Source organism: Neodiprion fabricii, chromosome 1 (genome assembly GCF_021155785.1).
Source record: "Neodiprion fabricii isolate iyNeoFabr1 chromosome 1, iyNeoFabr1.1, whole genome shotgun sequence".
Classification (NCBI taxonomy): domain Eukaryota; kingdom Metazoa; phylum Arthropoda; class Insecta; order Hymenoptera; family Diprionidae; genus Neodiprion; species Neodiprion fabricii.
Window position 1 is genome coordinate 11,339,289 of NC_060239.1, and position 26,580 is coordinate 11,365,868.

General features: G+C 38.7%; 1 protein-coding gene and 2 long non-coding RNA genes across 3 annotated transcripts in view; 1 reads left to right on the forward strand and 2 right to left on the reverse strand.

Annotated features, from left to right (window-relative positions):
* The window catches only part of LOC124187865, a 64,523-nt gene extending 53,853 nt beyond the window's left edge, over positions 1 to 10,670 (forward strand). The window contains exon 8 of the long non-coding RNA XR_006872191.1: positions 10,657 to 10,670. This is a non-coding gene — a long non-coding RNA (uncharacterized LOC124187865). The remainder of the gene's footprint in view (positions 1 to 10,656) is intronic.
* Positions 3,422 to 6,224, reverse strand: LOC124187872. The gene is made up of 5 exons (XR_006872192.1): positions 4,486 to 6,224; positions 4,162 to 4,245; positions 3,980 to 4,055; positions 3,831 to 3,896; positions 3,422 to 3,477 (listed from the first exon to the last, which is right to left on the reverse strand). It is a non-coding gene; the product is annotated as an uncharacterized LOC124187872 (long non-coding RNA).
* Positions 8,236 to 21,138, reverse strand: LOC124185677 (ATP-binding cassette sub-family C member 4-like). The gene is made up of 17 exons (XM_046576714.1): positions 20,769 to 21,138; positions 17,377 to 17,487; positions 16,934 to 17,312; positions 14,622 to 14,753; positions 14,354 to 14,545; positions 13,968 to 14,276; positions 13,795 to 13,899; positions 13,295 to 13,726; positions 12,838 to 13,143; positions 12,598 to 12,732; positions 10,837 to 11,395; positions 10,508 to 10,738; positions 10,178 to 10,414; positions 9,818 to 10,080; positions 9,152 to 9,597; positions 8,881 to 9,010; positions 8,236 to 8,790 (listed from the first exon to the last, which is right to left on the reverse strand). Exons 1-17 carry the CDS (start codon positions 20,840 to 20,842, stop codon positions 8,596 to 8,598), a joined length of 4,236 nt encoding a protein of 1,411 aa, XP_046432670.1. The 5' UTR covers positions 20,843 to 21,138; the 3' UTR covers positions 8,236 to 8,595.
* Positions 21,139 to 26,580: the final 5,442 nt, after the last annotated feature.

Consider the following 26,580-nt stretch of genomic DNA (forward strand, 5'->3'; position numbering starts at 1 on the left):
CTACTGAATTTGGGGTTGCGCGAAAAACGAATTGAAATAATTTATTGTGAACGTGAACCAGGAACCACGGAGCGCTTATCCCGGAAGTCGAGAAATTTTATTAGCGCAGTGACAGCTACTGAATTTCGGCTTGCGCGAAAAACGAATTGAAATAATTTATTGTAAACGTGAACCAGGAACCACGGAGCGCTTATCCCGGAAGTCGAGAAATTTTATTAGCGGACTGACAGCTACTGAATTTCGGCTTGCGCGAAAAACAAATTGAAATAATTTATTGTAAACGTGAACCAGGAACCACGGAGCGCTTATCCCGGAAGTCGAGAAATTTTCTTAGCGCAGTGACAGCTACTGAATTTGGGGTTGCGCGAAAAACGAATTGAAATAATTTATTGTAAACGTGAACCAGGAACCACGGAGCGCTTATCCCGGAAGTCGAGAAATTTTATTAGCGGACTGACAGCTACTGAATTTCGGCTTGCGCGAAAAACAAATTGAAATAATTTATTGTAAACGTGAACCAGGAACCACGGAGCGCTTATCCCGGAAGTCGAGAAATTTTATTAGCGCAGTGACAGCTACTGAATTTGGGGTTGCGCGAAAAACGAATTGAAATAATTTATTGTAAACGTGAACCAGGAACCACGGAGCGCTTATTCCGGAAGTCGAGAAATTTTATTAGCGGACTGACAGCTACTGAATTTCGGCTTGCGCGAAAAACGAATTGAAATAATTTATTGTAAACGTGAACCAGGAACCACGGAGCGCTTATCCCGGAAGTCGAGAAATTTTATTAGCGCAGTGACAGCTACTGAATTTCGGCTTGCGCGAAAAACGAATTGAAATAATTTATTGTAAACGTGAACCAGGAACCACGGAGCGCTTATCCCGGAAGTCGAGAAATTTTATTAGCGGACTGACAGCTACTGAATTTGGGCTTGCGCGAAAAACAAATTGAAATAATTTATTGTAAACGTGAACCAGGAACCACGGAGCGCTTATCCCGGAAGTCGAGAAATTTTATTAGCGGACTGACAGCTACTGAATTTCGGCTTGCGCGAAAAACGAATTGAAATAATTTATTGTAGATCCGGGAGGTTGAGAACCCGGTACTCGAAATACGTAGCGGACCCGAAGCGCGGGATCCGAGAGGTTGAGAACCCGGTACTCGAAATTTGCGGAGCGCGACTCTCATCCGTCCGCTCTACTGCGCGGTTGTTTCCAGACTGAGGAATTCGGCTGGCTGATTTTAAATTGGTGACGTCACTTTCTGAACATCCGACATCCAAACTCTGGTTTCGAACTTTGATACTATGTATGATGATGTATGATGTATGATGTATGATGTACGATGTATGATAATATGATACGATGTATAATGATTTTAGTTTTCACATTTCATACAAGCAATACGCACTTTATCTCTCCTGCCGATTCCAGACTCAGGCGGCCAGGCCCTTCGATGGTCAGCCGTTGACTGAAGATATATCCTTTAGTTAACGGCTCAGCTGATAACGCTGCCGTTCTGCGACAGTTGGATGATGAAAATCTTCACTCGTACCTTTCAAATGTGTGTTAAAATACACTCGAAGTGTTAAGAAGCCTCGTTCCTTCTCTTCCTGTCATCTTCTTAGGTCTTTAAATCACTACGCTGCGTTAAATACTGTCTCATGTACGGAGAATCCATTTCATCTTAATCAAAATTGGCGCATCCGTGATGTATTACAGTTACTCTGAATTTTTTTCCATTCAAACACTTTTCGAAAAACTATTCGGCATCTCTACCCAACGTAGATACTTCACTTGCGACTAGCTAAAACAGCGTTTCGATTCTATGCCTACGAAAATCCAAGATCGAGAGAGCAAATGAAAAGTTGTTGGAATATTTATGAATATTTATCTTACGGAATACATCGGAATATCAATGTTATGAAATACGTCGTGCGCGCGTCGAATAGAATCCCATTTCGAAATGAATAATTCTTCTCTTTTCATATCATAGCTAATCTAGTAATATAGGTAAATAGGATGGTTGGAGGTGTTCGGAAATGGTAGGACATTTCAAAAGTTAAAGTCGACGATGATCCGGTGCATCAATTTTATCGTTACAGATTTTCGTTTCCCACGAGGCATAGAGTATTCAACAACGATAATGCAGTCCTTAAAATTCATCATTCATCTCTGTCTGGAAAGCTAGTTCGCAAGGCGTGGTATTCTAGATATGTCAAAACTAAGCTAGCGGCACGTGTTTGCATTATTAGAAAAATACCCGTACTCTACATCACTGTTTCTAATCACAGTACGAATAGTCGGAAATGTTTTTGATTATCCATATTGAAATAAAAGAAGTAACAAAGCTTAAATTTGTTGTTAAAGCTCTAATGAATACGTCAAACAGCGGTCGAATTTATTTATTATTTGCACATGACCTCTGTACATTTGATAAATTATTCCTAAATACATTGAAACATACGTATTTATAATGAAATATCATGCAATGGGCTGTGTAAACTATAAACTATAATTTCTATCAAATAGCTGCTTTTATGTCAACAGGGCTTTGAGACTCAGTTAAGTTGGATCTCGATTTTTGCCATCGTATGCAGGACATTGGGTCACAAGAACAAATGCGAATTACGAAGTACTCCGTGTTAGAGATAAGGATATTTTAGTCCAAGTATACCTATACACAGAAATCCGTATGTGAATATACTAAAGCCTCTGTGTTTATTGTAAGAATCTAGTTTTAAATGTGTGTACATATGTATATACACATGCATAAGTATACATATACATATATACACATACATGTACATAAATAATTGCCAAGAAATTAGAAACACTCACAACTTGTCGCAAATAGAGTAAAACGTAAGGTTAATAATATACAAATTACACAAGCGCAACATAAAACGTGGCAAGGGTAATCATAGTATACATATACGTGATATAAATTAATAGTCTAGAAAAGAGTATTTAGAGAGCTTATCTAATTCCGATCTTGTAACAATAGATCATTAACATAATCAATATACGGTTAAAGCTGTATTAGCTACATTCACAATTAGAGATAATATTTTTTATCCATTTTTATAGTTATTTAATTTCTTGTACAACAATTTTTCAAACTTCACCGCAAAATGCCCAACGAGTTCTCGTTGTGCAAACACGAGTCAAATTACCTTACAGATGGCATTACATTGATTTTTGCCTTCTCGCGTCGAGTTATAAATACAGAGAAATCTCAATGAGAGCTCATTTCTATAAGATTTATTGTAGTGCTATATTCGTAGCTGTACCTGTTATTCTATATTATATACTGTCCTAAATTTTAAACACACAGCGCAACAATGGCTGAAAGCATAATGGCAAGAAGAGAGGAGCAATTTGCATCTTAATAAATCTTTTCTTCTTTATACGTAGCAGAGCGATGTCACGTCGGAGGATATGTACCAGTGGATCAGTAGGTGGGGCACAGAACTGAAACATAATTATGTTAAAAATCTTCAACATGTCTCACAGAAAGTAGGTACGTTGCCAGACCTTATACACCAACAATGAACATTCATAGAGGCTATATTCATAAATATTTACAAAAGTAAGCTAATATTTTACCCGCAATTGCTTATTACTGATAACTTTATATGATTACTATTTGGTTTATTACGGTTTACTTATTTTCAGACAATCCTGAAGTTGTATTCCAAGTTTTTCTAAAAATTCATCGCCTGAATAACATTACGAACTTCAACCTCATGATAATAACTGGACCGTGAAATTTACAAGTGTTTATCTCGCACGGATTCAAGACAAGGTGAAAGAAATCAACCCACCTTTCAATATGTAGTCCGTTAATAATGTGGGCACCGTTGGACTATCCTCATTAATAGCCTTTAATACTGAAAACAAAAACATATTATTAATTTCGAAAGAAGTTATTAAGTAATTGTTGGTACTGTTACCAAGAACTTGTAAAACTTACTCTTAATGAGGACTTGTAAAGCTTGATTATGAGGTGGGCCATTGTCCATGTGATAAGGTATCGCTGTTGTCATATACTGTAAATTTTCAATATATTTTTGTCTGGTTAGGAACTTATCTCATAGGTCTCACAAGATTGACAAAGTACTAATCAGACTTTGCTCGTAAATCTAAGATGCCTACCTTGGAATCCTCGATCACCCGCAACCATCCCGTAACCACCTCAAACCACCTCCAACGACGACCGCTAACCACCTCGTGTTATACCTGGAATAGTAATAAATATTTTCAGTATAAGAACACATCAAAAATATTGTGTTAGGATTAATGTAATTAATCAACTAATCAATTATATTATAAATTTCATTAGCGCATTTATATATACTGAAATTGTGTTCGCGCGAAAAATGAATTGAAATAATTTATTGTAAGCATGACAAGTTTGCAAAATTAAATATCAAATACAATCACCATTGCCATCAAATATCATAAGAATGTTCCACTCACCTAGCACAAATCCTCGTCCACCTTGATCACCCGCAACCATCTCTAACCACCTCCGATCACCTTCAACTACGTCCGACGACCACCGCTTATCACCTCGGGTTATACCTCAAATACTAACAAATATTTCCAGTATTAGAACACATCAAAAATATTGTGTAAGGATTAATATAATTTTTTCATAAACACATTTTACCAAGAAGATTATGAGAAAATTTGGGCTTGCGCCAAAAATGGATTGGAATAATTTGTTATAAACATTACAAGTTTAAAAACGTTTAGATTAACAGAATCACAATTACCATTAAATATTAAAAAAATGTTATACTCACCGTGCACAAATAGTCACATAGCTTTTTGTTATTGGTTTACATGAAAATAGTTGATCATAATTATTGCATTTATATTATTATGGTATACAAATGGTTGAAAACTGAAAGCAATCAATAATTGTATAACTAAATATTCAAGTAACACCGAAAAAAGGTGAATAATAAAATCAGATAATGGACAAAAAATATCTTTCGTGTCGGTTCAAAGTGGAAACCGGGTTCTTTAAATGCTGCCATATGAAAGATCGAGAAAAGTACACATATTTTTCTTCAAATCAATCAAATACGATCATTCTTAAGCGAAACGTTCATTGTTGTCTATTTAATTTGTAATGAGAGATAACTAACGAAGCTATCTAAAATTTCGAGTATATTTCAACTCACATTTGGAAACTACCAAAAAAATTTTCATGTCATCAATTGTCGTAAAATGGCGAAGTGATGAGCTGGCCATTGAAGCGCCTCGCTACTGGAATCTCGAATTGGGAAGAAAAATGGAGTGCGTAAGTTTTGTCGCCAAAGCTTGCTCGGGGTCGGATGCCTAGTGTAACTGGTTTTTGTGCTCGTACGCTCGCTTCCTCGTTGTCAGTGTTTTACCAGATGACATAGTTTTAGGGGTGACTGGGGCACGATGAGTCCCCAAAAAGTTCTGGTATTTGCTTCATTGTATACAGAATCAACACTGTCTTTGTGCATGTGACGCAAACCGAATCTGCCCGTAAAATTTTTTCTACATAATGCTACAAATCACGTTTACACATGCACGTAGGTATAACGTATTGTGATTTTATGACAATAAATTTCGTGAAAAAATACCACAGAACAATCAGCTAAGTGCTGACAGATTTGAAACACTACGCACAGCAATTTTAGCTATAATGGAACGACGGTATTGTCATGTACCACTCATCAATTACAATTTGTTGATCCTGGTCGTTCGGTTTTTGGGTTCGATTCAACATGTTATATGAAGCATGAATACTGGTTTGATAGTAAAAAACATGACGTTTCCAATAATCAAACTTGTAAACCTGAAAATAATCCGTAAGGTCAAAAGTCGTCAGGTCAAGGACCTGGACAGTCAGAACTACGGAGCGCTTGTCCTAGAACTCGTGTTTCACCAGGCAGCGCGGACCTGCAGCGCAGGAACTACGGAGCGCTTGTCCTGAAAGTCGAGTTCCTGCAGGTAGTGGCCGTTGAGCGCAGAAATTACGGAGCACTCGTCTTGGAAGTCAAGCTTCACCAGGTCGCGGACCTGGAGCATAGAAATTACGGAGCACTTGTCCTGGAACTCGAGTTTCACCAGGTAGCGGACCCGGAGCGCAGGTTGCAGGAGGTAGAGAACCCGGTATTTGAAATTCGCGGAGCGCGATTTTCATACGTCCGCTCTACTGCGCGGTTGTTTACGGACTGAGGAATTCGGCTGGCTGATTTTCGTCTATGTAGATGGATGACGTCAACACAAAAAAAATTTTGGGTGTTGTCACTTTCTGAACATCCGAATATCCGAACATGCAAACTTGCATTTCGAACTTCAATACTATGTATGATGTGACGTATGACGGATGATGATGTATGATGCATGGTGTATCTCGATATGATATGATGTTTAATGATTTTAGTTCTTACATTTCATACAAGAAATACGCACTTCATCTCTCCTGCCGATTCCAGACTCAAGCGGTTAGGCCCTTCGACGGTCAGCCGTTGACTAAAGAATATTCTTCAGTTAACGGGTCAGCCAATAACGATGTCGTTCTGCGACAGTTGAATCATAAAAATTTTCGTTCGTACCTTTCAATTGTGTATTAATATACGCTCGAAGTTTTAAGAAGCTAGGTTGTAACTATACCTATCAAAAAAAAAATCGCCAACAATCACCTTTTTACAACAATCACATTTCATCTCGATCAAATTTAGCGCATCCCTGATGTATTACAGTTACTCTGAATTTTTTCCCTTCCGAACACCTTTCGAAAAACAATTCTGCTTCTCTACCCAACGTAGATACTTTACTTGCGACTAGCTAAAACAGCGTTTCGATTCTATGCCTACGAAAATTCAAGGTCGAGAGAGCAAATGAAAAGTTGTTGGAATAATTATGAATATTAATGTAATGGAATACACCGAGCGCGTGTCTTACAGAATCCCATTTCGAAATGAATAATTCTTCTATTTTCATATTATCGACGTATTATTGTAGATAACCTAGTTTGTCTCCTGGAAAACTTATAAAATTTATAGTATGCATCACGTATTAATCGTAAATGGATCATGTAATATATATTAATATCGTACATGAACCACATATACGTATAGACTTTTTGGTCTCCGCATCATTATTACATCTGATCTATTATTATTCATTATCTATGTATACATTCTTCTCTCGGGTACCTGTACTATTATTAAATCACTGTTTTGCTACGAATTTTGGAAGAAATATTTATTATTAATTTCTTTCATCGCCGACAAGTCGGTACGTACACACAGGCTTTGTACTGGCTTGGGCCTACCATTGCGAAGATTGTGTTACTCCGAAGGTGAATGCAGCCAGCATCATATCGAAATCGGCAACTCTCTGATGTTCTGCAATTAGATCTCAACTCTACCGCTGGAACATCTCAGGGAGCGCAAGCGCACGACGATTTTCGGTTGTCACACCAAAGCCCATTGGGTCAACTGTCTTTATATTCTTCAGTCAACGGTTATAATAACGAGGCTCCGATCCAAATATAATTTTCGTTTCATTGGCAGTATTTTGTCTTTGTAAAGCCAGATCAATATCGCAGTAGAAACATCCAGACAGATTCTAAAAAGATAGACGAGAGCAGCGCGTACGTATTCTGGCAATATGATGAAAAACATGTTCAAATCTGAGCCCCGTTATTATAAAGTAAATGAGACAGTTCATTCTGCAACCTTGTGCAAGTCTGGTACCAATTTTCATCCGAAAATCAATCGGGAAATTATTTAGTCTGTACTAAACATAATTTAATTCGATATATCAAAGCGATAGACTCGTTAGGGTGGAGTAACCATCGCCGGAGGATTGCCAGACTATACTATACCCTTCTCAGTACTATTGAAGGTGTCTTCCGTAGAAGTTGCAGGCTGGATCAAAAGACAGTACGGAAATATTTACTTACGCTTAGATCATTAAAATGAAGAAATTATTGCCAACTTTGCCGTGGAATCAAGCAAAAATACCAGAGCCGGACCACGATAACGACCTTTCTGCACGTACACGTCATCAAGCTGGATATCGCTTTTCGTGTAGTGATATTGAAACATCATACAAAGTGATACGTACTTATAGGGCACATTGAATTGTGCATATTCCCGCCTATACACTCGTTTTTCACTCATATTGATAATTGATCGGAAAAAAGTCCGTAAATGTGTACTGCCTTCATTAATTTAGAAACTCGAGGTTCGAATAGCGACGCTGTATATACCAAATAATTCCTGACATTTTTTCACTATCACTGTCGCTCTCTCTTTTTATGACAACAGCTGTTCACCTCATAGTTGACGCGGTACGATATCACCAGATTCTACAAATGCATAAATCCCGAGGAAATATCTTACAATTATTGTGGCACATTATATCTAGAGAAAAAAAGTGACCGATTACCGTTATGGTAAAAATTTGTACGGTCGTGAAATTCGTAATTACAGATCGTTGGTGTGAATTGGTAACAATAATATGCTGACAAAAAATACAGTATGCAGTACAATACATGATACGTTTTATCAGGAAAGCCTATGGTTACTGTAACTATAGTTTCGTTATAACGTTTTCACTGTTACGAATGACGATGTCTGTAAAATCCTCTCTGGATTTGGGGCTTGTCCAATAGGCACTCTCGGCAATTCCTGTAAGTTTTTCCGTCATCTTCTTTCCTGTCTGTTGAAGCAATCTCGAGAAATGACCGTTCGGATTTTGCAACAGTAAATGAGGATGACCGAACTCCTGTACATAATAGATAGTCAGTAGGTAATTATTCATCAAGGTCGATTTACACTCGACAAGATTGAACAACTCGGACATGAAGCTACAAACCACAATGCGACCCTCTCTTATGACCATAACTCGATCGCTGTCCATTACAGTGTTCAGTCGATGAGCCACGGTGAGCACCGTGTAATCGGCAAACCTCCGCTTGATGGTGTTTTGGATCAAAGCATCGGAGCTGCAATGATAGAAGCCGCTCATTGATCTCACCGTTATCCACAAAGTCGTTGACAAGTCATGAAATGAGACCAGAGCAAGGTCACGTTGTCGGATAATACACAACGACGTTGAAAATGAGCCTGATACTATTTATACTGACCCATGGTCGATGTTTGCGGTAGCTTCGTCAAGAACCAGCAATCGATTGTTCTTCAGTATGGCTCTAGCCAAGCATATGAGTTGGCGCTGTCCAACACTGAAGTTTGCTCCGCCTCCAATTACACGGAAGTCGAGGGATCGTACTGCATCGCCAAGTTTGACTTCTCGGAGACTGTCCCACAGCTGAGCGTCCGAGTATTCACCAAATGGGTCCAAGTTGTAGCGGAGACTTGCGGAGAACAAAATTGGCTCCTGAGGAATGATCGAGATGCGAGGACGCAGCTCGTGCAGTCCTATCGACTTCGTGTCTACTTCATCCAGTATTATTTCACCCTCCAGTTCATCTCCGGTCAAACGAAACAGCGCTGATATAAGCGAAGATTTTCCAGCACCGGTTCTTCCGACAATTCCAACTTTCCAGCCAGGATTTATCTTCACATTCAGGTTCTAATATTCAGTACAAGAATGAAAAAATTGGGATAAAAGACCTTTTCATGTACCTTCGACACTGCGCATGAGAAATCACGTGTACGATCCCATTGAAGAAACGTATTATGGAGTAAAGTGTAGAGTATCAGGACAAAATGTTTCCTTGGTTTTCCGGACCGAAAAGATAGAGTTTATACCTTTTTAGGAGAAATATTTTTATTGTTAGTCAAAAGATTACCTTCAGCACTAGCGGTTTGTTGCGGACATATCTCATGGAGACATCTCTGAAGACTAAACTGCCTTCAGAAGGCCAAGTGTCCGGAGGTGGTTTGTCAGTTTTGAAAGGTCCCTCGTTTGGCAGATTCGTGTACTGGAGGATCCTCTCCACTGCTGTGAATAATGAGATGACCGCGGCACTCTGTTGCATCCCGAACTGAACCATTCCGCCCAAGGCGAGGCACTTCGAAATGGCCAGCCCAACGTTGCCTCCGAGAACATTACCTACAAGTTTCAGAAATCATAATCGGAAATCTCTTCAATAACCTTATTCGCGGGTTTGGCGATCCGTGACGATCAGTAACAATCAATAGAAACTAACCCTTGCCCATCAGAATAAACAAGAAGCAAACGAAAGTCGTCAGACCACACAAAATCAGGTCAAGGGTGAATCCAAACGCAGTTTTTGTTGCAATGATCCAGTACCAGGCACTAGTGTGCCTATCTTGGAGACTGTCGAATTCGTGCAGTAACATTTTTCCAACCGATCCTCCCTGACTTCGTATCGTTGTCAACCCGTCCAGGGTGGAACTGACGTGCGAAAAGACTGGACTTTTGGCTAAAGACATACTGAGTTAATTCACGGTCTGGTGCTGACAATAAGTGCAAATTATAACGTTCGATGAGAGAATAAAACTGACTCATAACTTACCGAGTCCTTCAAGTCGCTTAATGTTCTGAGCCGTTCTAAGGTAGTAAATTCTTATTACATAGAACAGTCCACCTACGATAACCAGTGGTATGATCGTCAGTGGATTCACGATGCTCACCATTGCGAATGTGCCTAATGTTAGGGTAAAGATCTGAAGAGCGTCAAGCATCGTTATTGGCAGCTGCTCGTCCATGGTTCCGACATCCTTTGAAAATCGGTTTAAAATCCTCCCTGCATTGTGACAAGGGAAAGTAACTAATCACTCAAGTTTCTGTACAAAGGCTGGATTTAGAAACTGAAGTCACAAAATATATGATCATTCATCGTACCGGATGGGTTAGTTTGGAAGAATCTCATGGTGGCTTGCAACAGATTAGCGAACATCGAGTTGTGTAAGTTCCGATTGGCGTTCATGCATATTCGAAGGTGAAACACGTTACGAAAGATCATACTTAAAATATAGGTTGCTATGAGTATGCAGTAAACGTAAATTGCCATGTTATTACGAAGCAGTCCATGTTCGTCCAGCCATTGAGATTCGATTGTCGAGTCTAGCTGCTGATGGTTATATCTGGTAGAATTGCGGCTGATAGCAGCATCGGAAGGAGAGTCGTTTGACAGTGTGAACGTGGCTCTGTGAGCATTTTGGTTCGTCCAATATGTTATCCAGTACTCACTTGCATTAGTTGATACTTGCGTGATAACGAAAGCTGCAGCGGCTGTAATCAGTGTACACATGTTACCACCCGCTGTAATGTAGCTCTTGTACACATGGTTTGACATTTCTCCAGTTGCTACCTCCTCCTGTTTTACATCTAATGACGAAGTCTCTGTGCTCTCTGGGAGTTCGCTTGATTCGTCGTTGCCATTCACAACTGTAGCTGGATCCTGAAAGTACTGTCATCACTTAAAAGACTTACAAAATTTATTTTCCAAGTAAAATATCGTGATCAATTAAAATAGTAGTCGATACAGCGCCTCAGTTCAGTAAGAATTTGTAATTAATCATCTGAACTCTAACCCGTGCCGATAACAGGATGGATTCTTCCATCCTCTGAAATACCGTGCAAAATACCAAGCAATCGCGATGAATTGCATACCTTGGAAATGACGAAAAAGGCAGATTTCGAGGGTGTGCAATTCGTCGCGATTGCATTACTATGATGAAATCAATTTTGTCTCAGATAGTTGCACTAATGACCTCTCAAACCTCGCAGTAATACATTTTTTGGGCATTCTTACTTTTACAATAAAATACGTACTGAAAATGTGTTCGAAACACGTGTATTTGGAATGGAAAAATCCACCCTATAGTCGGCATGGGTGAAAGTTTAGATAAAAATCTAGAAGAAATAGGCAATTTTTTTAAATCACGCCGCCGACGTGTCATTAATCCAGCCCTTCCTTCCAGCACCCGTCCTTCCCGTCACTATCGTCACATTTATATCTATGCAGTTTCAACCCTTCATTCCACGTTCATGCCTTCATCGTTGTGACGATTCAACCCTCTACCTTGCGTATATACCATTGACATATAAAGATTCAACCCCTCATCCTACGTACATGCCCTTATAGCTCTGAAGATTTAACCCTCTACCCTATGTATATACCATCATACCTATACTGATATAACCCTTCGATCTACATATATAACGTAACACCTATGAAGACATGACCCTTCCCCTTCTGTATATAGATCCAACTAGGAATCAAGGATTCAACACTCAATCTGTCATACATATACATCCCTATACCTACAAAAATTTGATCCCTTACCGCCTTCCCTCCTCTGTTTCATCAAAACTTGAAAATCGGGGTTGGCGTGCGAAGCGTGCAGGGGGACGAAGCCCCTCTAGTATGTATAATGTAGTCCTTTATTAAGGGTGTATACACCGTTTTTTAACGGCCGAGCAACAATTTCGCTCGCGGGGGAAACACAGTAATAGATTACGACGAGGATTTTTCCACCTGCTCTTCAATATTGACGTAATCATCATGTAAATCGTTTGCGTGAAAAAAATCCCACATTTCCTGTCGTTATCGTGTTGTCGTGCCTAAAGCTATTCTGTATACGAATTTTCTGATTTTACCCTGTCTTCTGCGGTCTTTTCGAGAATCTCCTCATCTTCTTTGGGCGCATCAAATTCCTCTAACTTCACAGTATCCAATAGGTTTAGTCCAGAGTGAAGCAGTTCTTCATAAGTACCCTGGTACTTGACACTACCCTGAAATTGATGAGTCAATCAGACGATGTTGCTTGAATCCTTTCATCAGGTTCAATCTTCAGACCGTGTTACTCAAGATTCTAAGTGAAGAAAAGTGCCACTGACTCGATTGATAACGATGACACTATCAGCTTCTGGAAGAAATTGCAGCTGATGGGTGACGAGGATTCGAGTTTTGTCCCTCAAGAAACCCTGGATGCACTCCTTAAACAAGTGATTTCCCACTTTTGAATCCACAGCGCTGAGAGGATCGTCGAGTAAGTATAGATCGGCGTCTCTGTAGAGAGCTCTTGCCAGGTTAACCCGAACCTTCTGGCCTCCGGACAGAGTCGCTCCTTTTTCCCCTGCGTAAGTCAAATCACCCTGAGGCAGCTGCTCGAAGTCTTCGTTTAGCGCGCAGACTCTAGTTACCTACGAATAATACATGGGTAAGATAGGATACATGAAAACGTGTTATTTCACCTTAGAGTTGGCGTGTGAAAAGAGAAATTTGGTACTCGAGAATGTTCGTACACTTATTTATTACAAATGACCAATCAAGTGGTAACTTATATCTATTTACCTCTTGATATCGATCTCTCTCGTAAGGTTGGCCAAATATTATGTTGTCGCGTATTGATGCGGCGAAGATCCAAGGGTCTTGGCTAGCGTATGATATGCTAATGTCGGAATGGTTGATTTCAGTTTTGGTGTTGTTTTTGGTGGTGAAAAATGACATTTTTCCAGCACCAACTGATAACTCGCCCAAAAGCAGGTGAAGTAAGGACGACTTCCCGGAGCCGACGGGCCCCACAAGCATTGAAAGTGTCCGACTCTTGACCTTCGTCGAGAGATCGAACAAGGTGGCTGGTAGCTGTCCGTGAACCCAGTTAGCGGAAACCCGAATTATTTCAAACTCAACATTGCATTTACTCGAGGTGTTTCCGATACTCTGAATTTGACTGTTCGGAGCTGAAGCGATTTTCTCCATCGAACTTCCTTCATCCAACAGCAGCTGAATCAACGATTCATATCAAAGACATTTTCATTTACAAACCTACGTGAGATGACGACAGCAATTACCATTTGCACTCCTGGTCCGGTTTCACCCAATGCATCACGGCTTTTATCGGCAGGCACAGATTGAATATCTTTTCCATGGTTGACTTCGTCCAGTAGTAAGAATTCCTGAAAATAACGTGAACAAGAATTTGCCAACCGGTCATTAGTACGGAAACAAATTGTCTTGAACTTACAGTGATCCTCCTTAAAGACACCTTTGTTTCGGAAGCTCCGATGATTGCCTTGCGAACTTTTGTATCACACAGTACCCCCAGAATTTCGAATGATGTAGCGAGTGCGAAGGTGATTTCGGCAGTGAGCTGGTTTCCCATTAAGATAAACGTTATCAGAGTCGCGAACAGAGAAACTTTCCTCGACGATCTCGTAATGCTGATGAGTATAACCGAAAGGTAAGATGAGATGGAGATCAATTTCACCTCCAGTGAACGAATTTTTGACACTTCCTGTTCAAACGGTTTTTCCCACGCGTACATTTTTACAACCTGCGATAGTGAAGCCACACGTTAAATCGCTCGTTTTCTCGCGTAAATCATGTGATCGCCTCTAAAAACCTCTCAACCTCTATTCCAGAAATCAGTTCGCCCATCAGCTGCACTCGTTCGTCCGTCTTCACCGCGATTTTGGATCTTAATTTAGCCGTAAGGCGGCCGACGTAGAATTGGATCGGCATCGTCTGGATAATCATCACCGCTATTCCCACCAAGGCAATCACACCGACGAATTGCCACAACACGTATCCTATCACCAAAAACTGTGACAATTCACGCACCCGCACAGTTTCATCAGACTACTCAAAGATCATGCTTTAAAAAACGTCGCCCACTCACTTGCAACGGCATGATCCAAATGTAGTGGAGGTTATTCATAACGTAGTCGAACCTCGCCACGTCGTTGCTAATCAAGTTGGCCACTCGGCCTGTAGCTATTTTGTCAACCGAGGCCAGATCGAGGCGCAGAAGCTGAAATTTGAGAACGACGTCTTTGTAGCTGAGTCTTCCAGGCTGCCAGTCATTGTTAGTTGCGAGCGAATAAGGAGGGGTACAAAAAAACGAAAGGCAAAAAAGTCGACGAGACGAAATCCCGTAACTTGAATTACCGGCAGTTGAAAAAAAAAAAAAAACACAAACACCAAAAGAAGACTTTGAGAAAAATGAAAATTCAGGACGCAAAAATGTGATAATAAATTTGACCCGACATTTGTTTTGAGAATAGCCAAGGTTACGAAGGGCAAAATATTGAATTGCCAAAGTACCAAAGAGTCAAAAAATCGAATTTTCAAATGTCAGACTCTTGTCTTAATAGAAAATCTACGAATTCAAATTTAGCAGTTACCACTGACCAAAGACACGAAATGTCGAAATCTTGAAACCCGTTAAAGACAGAATGCCAAAATTCCCTAATGTTGGATGACGTCAGAATTACATACATTCTCTGCAACGCCACACGCATCCGATGGCCGGTGTCTAGTGCTATGTAGCACAAGTCTACATAACTATGACAACTGTATCACGGCCTTTCGTCTTTCTGGCCTTTCTGCATTTTGCGGATCGTAATTTCGCTCTTTCTCAACTTCGATTGTAGACAGCTAATTTTTGCGGTTGTGTGGCTGTTCGATTAGCCGCTCTCAATTTTTCATTTGGGAACTTTCATTCTTCTGTATATCCACATTCTGTGCGTCGCCATTCAGAATGGCGACTGTTCCGGATATACTTTTTCGGATAATAAAGCGGTTGGTTGAATGAGCTTTTGGGAAAATAGTTATTCCAATAGGTGATTTATCGTAAATCCCAAATTCGGTACGCTGTTCGTTCGTTGTTTTAAAATTCGCAGATCGAAAATTTTGGGTTTTCGACCATACGATTTTACCATATTATATTTCTGCGAGCGGATACATTATACCCTCCTTCTGTATTGAACGCGAATTCGTATAGATATACAAGAATTTAATAATGTTCATATATAATTTTCGTGGCATTCAATGATACAAATGAATGTCCAAATGCATATGTAATATATGTATATGATTGCGTGAAGACATCAAATGAGAAATAACCAGACAACTTCTTGATTAGTCAGTTTCTATTGTATTTACTAATGGTGTGCAATGCACTTTTGTAATACCGTTACATCTATAATCCCAATAAAATGACATAATCAGCTCTTGAGTCGAGAATTCTTTCAAAGTGAATCCTCGATTGGGAGGTTCACCCTCAACTTGGAGGTAAACCCTCAATTTGGGAGTAAACCCTCAACTTAGGAGTAAACCCTCAACTTGGGAGTAAACCCTCGACTTGGGATTAAACCTTCAACTTCGAGGTTAACCCTGAATTAAGGGGTACGAATTTACCCCTTAGAGGTGGAGGGTTATTTTGGGGGTTATTTTGGGGGTAAAATTAGGGTTTTTTTCCGTAAGAGTACCGAGAAATTGATTACGATTGAATCAATATATTGATAACTATTATTTATATTGCTCTTTCAAAATGCAAAAGGATATTTTAAGTAGAATTATCAATATTTAAATATAGTTTATGCTGAACGTTTGAATATATTAATATTTTGATAAAAAAAAAAATTGATTTTATATTATTATTTTCAATATCTAAAGTTGTTTGTACTTTAATTTATCAAATAAACTTCTTTGCTATTGTCTCAAAAGTACAAACATTGAAATATAATAGATTGATTTTTATATTGAAAAATCGGTTTTTTTCTCAGTATGGCATACCTTTTGATCAATTTGTTCTTTGAACAGTTGGTTTAAAAATTGTTCTAGAACGTCATCAGTAAGGAGAAAAGAATTTCGTAAAAAAATCGCCTGTTTCTAATGATTATTATGAAGTTCATGAGCTGTGATTGTTTCCCAGTATGATCTTTGTATACGCTTATAACGTATCTGAATTTCATTCAAATCGTTTGCTGCTTTTGAGAAAAAAATTAACATATGATCTTACATTTTTATCGATTTATTTGAACACCAAGATAGACAGAGATTTGAAACTTGCAGGATCGACGCATCCCACCAGTACCAACATACCATCAAAACATGATCCAGATATACTTTTGTGACCGAGTCATTACGCTTATCGTTCTGTGGCCTTTGATAGGGTTTCACAGGGTTTCGAATAAGAGAACCACTTACCTTTCGGTATATCATGGAACAGCACGCGACCCTGACGCGCATTCCGATTTCCTGATTTCGCAATATGGCGTGCTGAGTAATGAAAACCTTGCTCAGAATGAGAAGGATCAGGATGGTTGCGTAGAGAACAACCTGGCTTCGGGTTATGGGGTTTTCGCCTGGATTGAAGTAGCTGATAACCCAGCTTTGGACCACGGGCTGCAGAGGCTGTAGCACCACTGACAGCACGAAGAGACACAGTCCTTGCACCATGTAAGGAACCCACAAGACTCGAAACAGAGCCCAAGCCAGACTTGGCTGTCTCTTCGGCTTCTTCTTCTTACTGCCTTCTCCAAGCCTAGGAATTTCCTTCGCTTTCGCCAACTCCTTCTTCCACTCTCTAAATTCAAGTAAGCTTTGAAGAAGTGTCAAACCCGGGAATAAAAGTCATTGACTGTACCTACCGTTCGAGACGGTCACCGAGTCCCTTGGACTCGTCGGATTTTAAGGGATCGTACAAATCTGTGATCTGCAAATCACGCTTCGCTCCTTTTAAGAAGATCGGCAACGTCCAACTAAAATTCGATACATTTTGTCGTGAGGAGTCAGGTACGTATTTCGTCCGAATCGGGAGTCTCGAACTTCAGGTTTACTGTATTTATAACGATTTCCGAAAAGCTGTTATTATGCCCAAAGTCATCATCTCGTTTTTGCACTATTTTATTCATCGATTTCAATATCTAATGAACAACAATTTAAATCCAAAACCTATTTTCAGCTCAACTATCCATGAATTGCGTTTGCCAGTAAGAATATTTTTATACCTCTCGCTAAGAGAACCTCTAAAATAAGATGAAGCATTATTATTATTAATATTTGTTAATCGCTCGAAAACATTCAATGTATAGAACTCGAAAACATCTCGAACCCCCGAACTCGGTACGGTGTAAGATATTACAGGTTCGACGCCCACCGAGCGTGTTTTCGGATGAAAAATAGGACGGCAGCCAGGGAAGAACTCGGTATCTACGGAACCGAAAAACAGAATGCCGAATCGCAACTGGATCGCGGGACGAGTACTAAGGACGTCCTGGTTAGTCAGTGGCCGTGCGGGACTCAAATGACGCAAAAACTAATACATGGAAACTGAGGCTCTGATCGCAGACCAACTTCCCAAGGCAAGGTGGAAGCTATCATTGTTGCTCCTGCAGGTACTGCGGTTCGGTATTTTACGAAATATCGACTACAGTTGTTACGCGATAGATGGTGAACATTCCGATGCGCGACTACCGGAAAATTATCTATCTACGCCCAGCCAAGATGGTGATTAGTCTATTTTAAAGTCCGTACATGTCGATTATGCACTTACTCTCCACTATATCCCACGCAAGAAATGAGAGGAGGTTGAAGGAATCGATATTGTTGGGGGGTTGAATGGAGGAAGGCGTCAAGAGGCTGGTTAGTTGCTGTTTAACATTAAAGGGAGCATTCTGCTGATTCGACGTGTGAGGCGAGGCAGCGAGGTTATGATAAGAGGAGCATGTAGGATGTAAGTTAGCTGTTTGGAAAAAGAATCCGAGGCCTGGAGGACATAACACAGCGATTTGCTGGTTATAATCGTTTCTGAAGAATCCAACGATAGAAGAAATGGCAGATGTTCGGACACATTTTGTTACGATTTTATAATATCAGTAATAACTTGGGCATATCATGTTAGATCAAAGGTGAGTGCGATTTTCGTATTATTATAAGACGTGGATTTTGCGCCGGGTGCATAATAATGAAGAGTACAGCACCGAATAACGCGCTTCGCTACGTTGAAGTTGTGGAAAATAGTTGACTAAACGAAACAAGTCAAGGTAGAATGAGATCGAATTTTCTTAATCTTAAAACACTTTGAAATGGGAAATTCATATCAAAGCTATTGCTTTCAATACCTTGAGATTTTTTTTGGGAGATTTGAAGGGAATTCTCTCAGCTCCCGAGTAGACGAATGTCATTCATATCGAGTATGCGATTATTGCGCATGGAATGAATTGGAGAAGTACTTATTAAAATGTATAAACTACCCCAAGTCGATCAAATCAACTTTCTCAGGTGTAGTGGGACGATTGCTCATTTTGTATAACGAGTTATTAGTTGAAGGCAATGCTCGAGGAACATGGAATGGCACCGTCGTCGCACATGTTTTCAAAAATTAAAGTAGATCAAATGTTGTTAATTAATAATCAGTTTCCATGACAAATGCAATCGCTAGGATATTTGATAGCCTGAACGGTGAAGTGGTTGGCGATAACAGCAGATGAGATATTCTTTCAATGGCACAACAAAGCAAGGCCTTTCATAAATTTGATCATTGAATTCTGAGTGAGAAGATGAAGCAATTTCCGAATCAATTGGACCAGTGAAACAGATCTCCGATTATAATAAGGAAAAAGACTGAGTAAAGGTTAAGAATTTACAATCTGATTAATTTCAAAATTCAACTGGCATTCCCCAAAAAACTTTTCTTGGCCCAATATTATTTTCCACTCTTATAAATGACTTACCTAGGTATGTGAATAAGGTTGAAGTACGTAGGCTTATGACTTGAAAATTGCTCTGGAGATTGATAACAATATGAACTTATTTTATCTTCAACTTGATGTTGATGAAATTGTAAAATGATGAAAAAATGTCTCGTTTTCTATTTTTGTATCAGCATAACTCAATTCTTTAGTATAATTGTAGGTACCAAAATCATATGCATATTTGTGATTGTATACTTAATAAAAGACTTAGGTATTATTTTCGATTCTTAATTGAAATTTGTTAAGCATATCAATGATATTATTTTAAAAGCCACTAAAAGATAATCATTTCTAAATAGAAATTCTCGGAACTTCAAAAATTCTACAACTATTTCGACTCTTCACATTTTGCCAGTGAAATCAGTAATAACGTATACATCATAAATTTAGATTCCATTTCACGATAATGAGAAAATAAGTCCTGGAAAGATACAGTACGGGGCTTTGGGTAAATTGTTGTTTACGGACACGGAACCAATGAATAAGAGATATCATGATTATTCAAACGCATCTGAGAAATATGATCTTCCGTCGATTAATATTTATTTTGAACATCGGGATGCTGTAATTGTTTACAAAACTGTTAACTACTTACCTCATACAAAGCCACGATTGGCTTTTTGGCTGCTAAAGTTTCTAATTTTTTTTTCAGTATGTTAAAAAATTGTTTTCGAAAAACCAACTTTGAATACTACTTGTACATTTTTTGTTATATTGAATGTACTTTTTTTTTTCTTTTGTTATCTATGGTGAGTGCAAACTGTCAAACTATTCGAGTGAATGTGAAATTTTTATTCCATCTCCTTCATAATTCATGCAATAATGGGTCAATTGCAATATAAGCAACAGAGAACTCCAAAATCTGATTGAACGTACTAATATTCATATTGCACTAAGAAGCAGAAATCCTAACTTTGTGGAATGAGATCCTACAAATTGTTCAATGACGGTTGGTAATTGACTAATAAACAATTATGCGTCAACAATTAATTTTGATATTGATGAAGAATTTTCTGACAGGCTTTCAAAAGGATTAATTCCGATGTGTAAATAATAGTAATGCAATCACTTGATTGGATAATTTATACTCTATATTTACGTGATGGTTATCTATATTCATATAAGTATCAGCCGTTGTTCAAAGACTGGATCAGTACTAAGGAATATATGTGATTAAGGGCTGTACCGGTACGAGTTATTGAAATTTAAGAAAAAAAGTTCCGCACAAAATTCATCAACGGCAATCATGTACTTTTTTAAACCCATTGTTATCATAATTTTCTCACCCGAAACATAACGCGTTCAAGAAACTCGCTGTTTCCTCTGGACTCTTCAGGCTGTGTTTCATCGTGTTCTCCATGTTTCATTTATTGCACGTCCGCCTCACGATGCAGTTTTGACATTTATTCTCTTTTAGACGTAATATATTTCATCATCGTCATCTGCCGGAAACATAAAGCAGGAATTCGTTGAAGAATAGAAATATCGAATCAGTCAATTCAATATTATAATCATTAATTTTCTTCCCTTGAATTATTCAACAAGCTTAGTTCCAGTCAAAGCACAAATGATTAAACGAACAAGCTTATCGAATTTCATTCACATTTTTTCTTTTCAGTTTCAATCGTTGAGAGATTAACATTCAGAATTATCCACAAAATAGGTAAAAGAATATATACAAATTTCGATACTTCGTTTCTGTTTAGAAGAAAACTAAACATAAATCTTAGATTCGCAATCTCTTCGAATATTTAACGTAAAGTTGTGATTGCGTCTTGAACAGCCTTCAAAGAGAATAGAAATAAGATTTTGAGAAAAGAGGCTTGAGAACGTGTTACGCTCACACTTGTATTGTAAGTAAGTCATCGTATTACAAATGCATCTTAGACATATTTTAGCGTTTCATTTGAGATAAGATATCCTTTCGTTTCCGATGTACCTCACATACTGATTAGAAAACTTACCATCAAAAACGGCTGGCATCTGAATATAAATAAGTCGAGGTTATCGTTCATCAGTTATCTCGAGTCAGACGGTATAAATGATTTTTATTTCAAGCATTTGTTCTGCTAATTTCGTTGATTATTCTCTGAAGTACTTTTCGGAGATAAGGTTTGTTACTTTATTGCTCTGACGTCACGTTGCATTTCTGTTGTCAGTACGACTTAGTTACGAAATTAAACCAAGCCAAATTCAATCAACGAATATCATTGTCAGTAATTTATGTATCTTCCTATGTGTGTTGGAAGAAACATACGTCTTCTGGGTTTTCTAACGAAAAATAAAGTTCCAAAGGGTGATGCAAATATCATAAATTATTCCGTGGACGTACCAGGCAGAAAACTAAAAAAATTTTTCTCGACATTATTTTCATCAGCGGTCAATTTTTTCGAGGTAAGGCCTCTCGTGATAAAATGGACAATTGACCGAATCGTCAGTTTCAAAGATCTCAAGCAATCAACAGAGAGTCTCCGAACTCCCAGTAATTATTCCTGGTCACATTAAATTTTTCCCAATTCTCGACAAGCCTGATGTAAAAGTAAAGTTTCAAGTTCCTCGAGCATCGCTTTAGGCAGATGCTCGTCTGTCATTTTGACGTTGTCATGCAACTGGTTGTTAATCGTCCATTCACAGCGATTAGAAATACAAGGTCGTCACTGATACACGAGTTGTTACATCCGAGATTACATCATCAGGTGATAGAGGAATTAGAAGTTCTCAAATCCAATACGCAGAAGAATCTCATTTTTGTTTATAATAGGTTTGATGAAAATCGCGTTTCACAATCTGCAACTGAAAAAATTCGGAAAACCGGTCCGAAAGTATCATATTTCTGCTTCTACATATTGAATTTACCCGATTAAAATTACTTGCGTAAATATGAAAATTACTGTGCAATCAACATTACGGTCATTTTCCGTTCTGGCTGATGATTTGACCGATTGGAAAGCACAACAGTTTCTGGTCGTAGCATCAAGTGAAACTAAAATTCCTCGAGGTGATTTTAAAATTCAGATTTAAGAAATTCGAAATCAGACTACGTTATTTAAAGCACAGACGCGAAGCTTCCGAACGTAGTTATGGAATATTCGAAATTGCAGAGCGAAATTAATAGGGATGCATATTTATTCCGTTTGCCACAATAGATTTCTAATGTGAGGACTGTAATCGATGCTACTCACTATCGCTCTTACTCAGCTAATTCCATTCCCTTTCTTCTGCATTCTCACACCTTTCTTGCACCCATACGTTTTGTCTCTAGAAATACGCCCATTCTAACTCTCAACAACGTTCGCATCTAGACTTCTTATATAGCTTTTGTACAGCACACTTCGTTCCTACCACCATTGCATCATCTCAACGACTTCGCAAGTAATGTATAATTGATATTTCAAAAAGCCCAAGATTATTCGATCCTCATCCTTACTTACGTTTGTCCTGGTACGTAAAAGCGGAGCCGAACCAATTTATTTCTACCGCTCGGGAGTGAACCCCCTTCACGCACGCAACACATCGATAGGAAGTCTGCTATCAACAACCTTATTCTCGGCGTTCTTCCGAGAAAAAAGAAAAGGTGGACAAAGGTTTATGAAACTTTTTCAAACAAAACCATACAAATTTTTAGGTTTTTTTACAGGACGTTCGGATTTATTTGAGCTTTTATAATCACGGAATCAGATGCCAGTTAACATCTGTTTTTAAATGTCGAATCTTGAATTTTGATTTTAACCTCTCCTTCAATGGTTGGTAGATAGTTTTGTTTAGTCAGTGAATAAATATTCTTAAATGATTTGATTAGTTGGGTAAAACCGGTTGGAATTCAATGTTTCCGCGTAAACTACAAATATGAAAAATTAAGCATATTTTCAAATTTTAATATAAAGAGACACTATTGACACACTTACTTTTACAAAATATCTAAACATGATTGTGAAGGGTGAATATCGAGAACATAGATATTTTTTGTTCTTTTCAGGCTACCGAAAATGATATGAAGCTGATGGTGACGGTAATGAATTGAATTGATTGAAAAATAGTTGTATTGACTTGGATTGCGTTGCGCTGAATCGAATTGCCTTTAATTGATTTGCTGAGAATATTGCAAAATACGGATTTTCCAAATTTTGTACCGTACCAGGTACAACTACACAAACTGAAGAACAAGACGGCTTTTTCAGTTAATCGGTACAACTAAATAACATTTGGTTTGACGGCATTGTACCGAATTGTAACAGACTGTAGTGGATGATGGTGTGAGGTCACAGTCGGATCGATTTACCGCACGTTATGGATTTTCAATTTGAAGCAATTATCGAATATCGATCATCGATCCAAGACACGTCACTTCTCAGCTTACGCCGAGCGAATAACACCTCATGCGTGAACAGAAGTCCGATTTCGTAATTTGAATATCCCTCACAACACCATCCAATATAATCAAGTGGCAGTAGTAGGTAGGATAAACGATTAGTAATCCGAACGTCGCAAGCTAACGAGGTTCGTGCCTTGGTTAGGAAAAAATAATTTCGTAGGTTTTCTAATCGATCCAAAATACGTTATCATCGCTTTTATCTGGTGATAAGTTGTTAAAATGCTGTTTATGCTGACTAAAAATTATTACCATCAACTATACACCCTTTCTACATCTATATTTTTCTTAATTCATTAAAATCGCAGCCCATAATTGTAAAAACAATACCCAGTGCTAGTGACAGACCTCACAGCCGGGTACTACAAGTACCCAAGTTTCCTTGTGCACTAGCTATAGGTCTCGCGGTCACCCTTCTCGATAGATTCAAAACAATAATAGTGGGTTCGGGGTCGATTTAATGATTGATAATATGGCCACCAGATATGAAACTGTACTTCAGGGTTTATTGAACAGGTTTTACTTTCATTCAATCAGTAATTATTCAACGCTTGTGTTAACTGGGGTAACTTTCTAACGGTTATCCGTTCAACACGGGTCTCGTCGCGAGCAGAACCGGAGTAGGACCCAGGATGAGGTGACAGGTATCATCTCACCCAAGATCATTGATCAGTACCTGTACTATTTTAACCGGGGGCTGCAAGCCATTGCCAATTTCCCGACACGGAAACCACCCCGGGATAGCTTAGCTTACCCCGGCAAGGCCAGCCCACGTGGCTACACCAATTTCGTGTGATTTGTTATTTATTTTCAAGTGTTCGTGATTCGCGGATTATAATAACCACGTTGGTTTCCCAACGCGCCAACCACCCCGGGTCCAAACCCCAATCATGAGGCCCCGGGAAGGCCAGCGCGAGAATCCCCAACCGACTCTATCCAGTTCTGTTCTCGCATTTAATTACTCGATCACAACTATTTTTGAAACAGGATCCCAACGTCATTTAATAATGAAATCGATGATTATGAGCCTCGATTCGTCGAGTTGATAGCCTCATATTCACACAATTAGCTGCATCACTCTCGCACACATAACGAGCTACTTTTAACAAGACTCACGTGTTGTTGCTCCCGAGTTTCGACTAATACTGATCTGGTTTTGGATTCTTCTCCATATTTTCGTCTCGCTCGCTCTCGCGGGGATTTTCTGAACTTTGGACTGTATTGTCTTGTTGACCACTCGCTGTAGTGTGCGTGAGATTAGCGTACTTTGATTCAATGACACACACATCGTAGTATTATGATACATTCCGTCCCTTTACTAATCTCTAGCTGATCTATAGCGGTCGTTCACCCCCTCGTCTTACCATACCTCTCTGTTATTACATATGGTTTCAAGTAACGCTCGTCCAAACTGTAGTGCTATTCAGCACACTTCTTCATTTTTTACACATTCTCAGGTTGAGATCGCGTTAAACATCGAATTATAACTTAATAATCACATGGGGCGATAATGGTCTGTGGCAACGGCCGATTACGAAATTATAGATCATAAAGGACTAGTTTCAGCTGTTGTTTTCTGTCTATATATTGGTCTGCGTCGACAACAAACTATCCTCTCGACATTCAAAATATATTTTATAAATACGACCTCAATCGGTCAAGTGGTTCAAAAGTTACATGATCATTAACAGGCGCACCAAAGAATTAAATATGTTACGGAAATGTGTTCAAATTTTAATCAAATTGGTTAAGTTTACGAGCTTTTCGCTATCCAAATTTATTTAATTCTTAAATAATCGGTAAATTAACGGTGTAATTGTCCGATATTGAAACTTTGATTGCTAATTCCAAAATCCGAATGGTAATTTCCTGGGTTTTTGTATAAAATTTGATTCTAAAACTCGTGATTGGGAAATTCGAACTCGCAGAGTGAAATTAACAGAGATGCACGTTAATTCATTTTGTCACGATAGATTTTTAATTTTAACAGACCGTAATCGAATTTATTTGTACTTTTATCACGTAGATTCCGTAGTAGCTATAGGAAATTTATAAACATAATAAATTTACCACACAATTTATTCAACTCAGAACACGCTTTTGCATTTCTCCAACCAGGTTGAGTAAAATTAGGAAATTTAATTGCCAATTTAATGAGAATGCTTAGTATTTCACTTCGAAACACCAAATTTTTTTTTTCACCCACACTTTTGTGCAGTAAACGTGTAGTAAACTTATGAACATTTTTCACAATACATTTTTCCTCTACTTCTCTGTATTCAAAACTCAACCGATACCAAAGCGTTTTTATCAATCTCTGCGAGTTTTCCCGAATTGCGTCACGTATCCCGATATATTTCCCTAATTACCCGTCTGTTTGAATATTCTTGAAATATGATTGTCTGGATTACGCAAGAGCAAATGCGGGTGGTGAAAAATTCCGTGAATTGTGAAAAATCATGTAGAAATTTTTAATCTAATTTATTAAATTGTTGGAGTACAAATCAACTTTAAGAAATTGAAAAATTGGCTCAAAAAACTACGCACCACGATGCAGCCTCCTTCTATAACCAGAACCCGACCACCGTCTATGATCGTGTTAAGTCGATGAGCCACGGTCAGCAAATCTTCTCCTACCCATGCATGCCTCGATATTCTCACAAAGTTATTATAGCAACAATTGATTGATCGTCGTATTAGTGCTTGTAAACGAAAGTCAGAACATTTCC

What these genes read in the sequence shown, in the direction of transcription:
- LOC124185677 (XM_046576714.1), bottom strand. Translation starts at nt 20,842, where the DNA reads ATGGAGAACACGATGAAACACAGCCTGAAGAGTCCAGAGGAAACAGCG. An exon ending in AAAAGACCGCAGAAGACAGG is followed by an intron (nt 11,396 to 12,597) that starts GTAAAATCAGAA and finishes CAGTACTTTCAG; the next exon opens with GATCCAGCTACAGTTGTGAA. An exon ending in GTTTATTCTGATGGGCAAGG is followed by an intron (nt 10,081 to 10,177) that starts GTTAGTTTCTAT and finishes TGAAACTTGTAG; the next exon opens with GTAATGTTCTCGGAGGCAAC.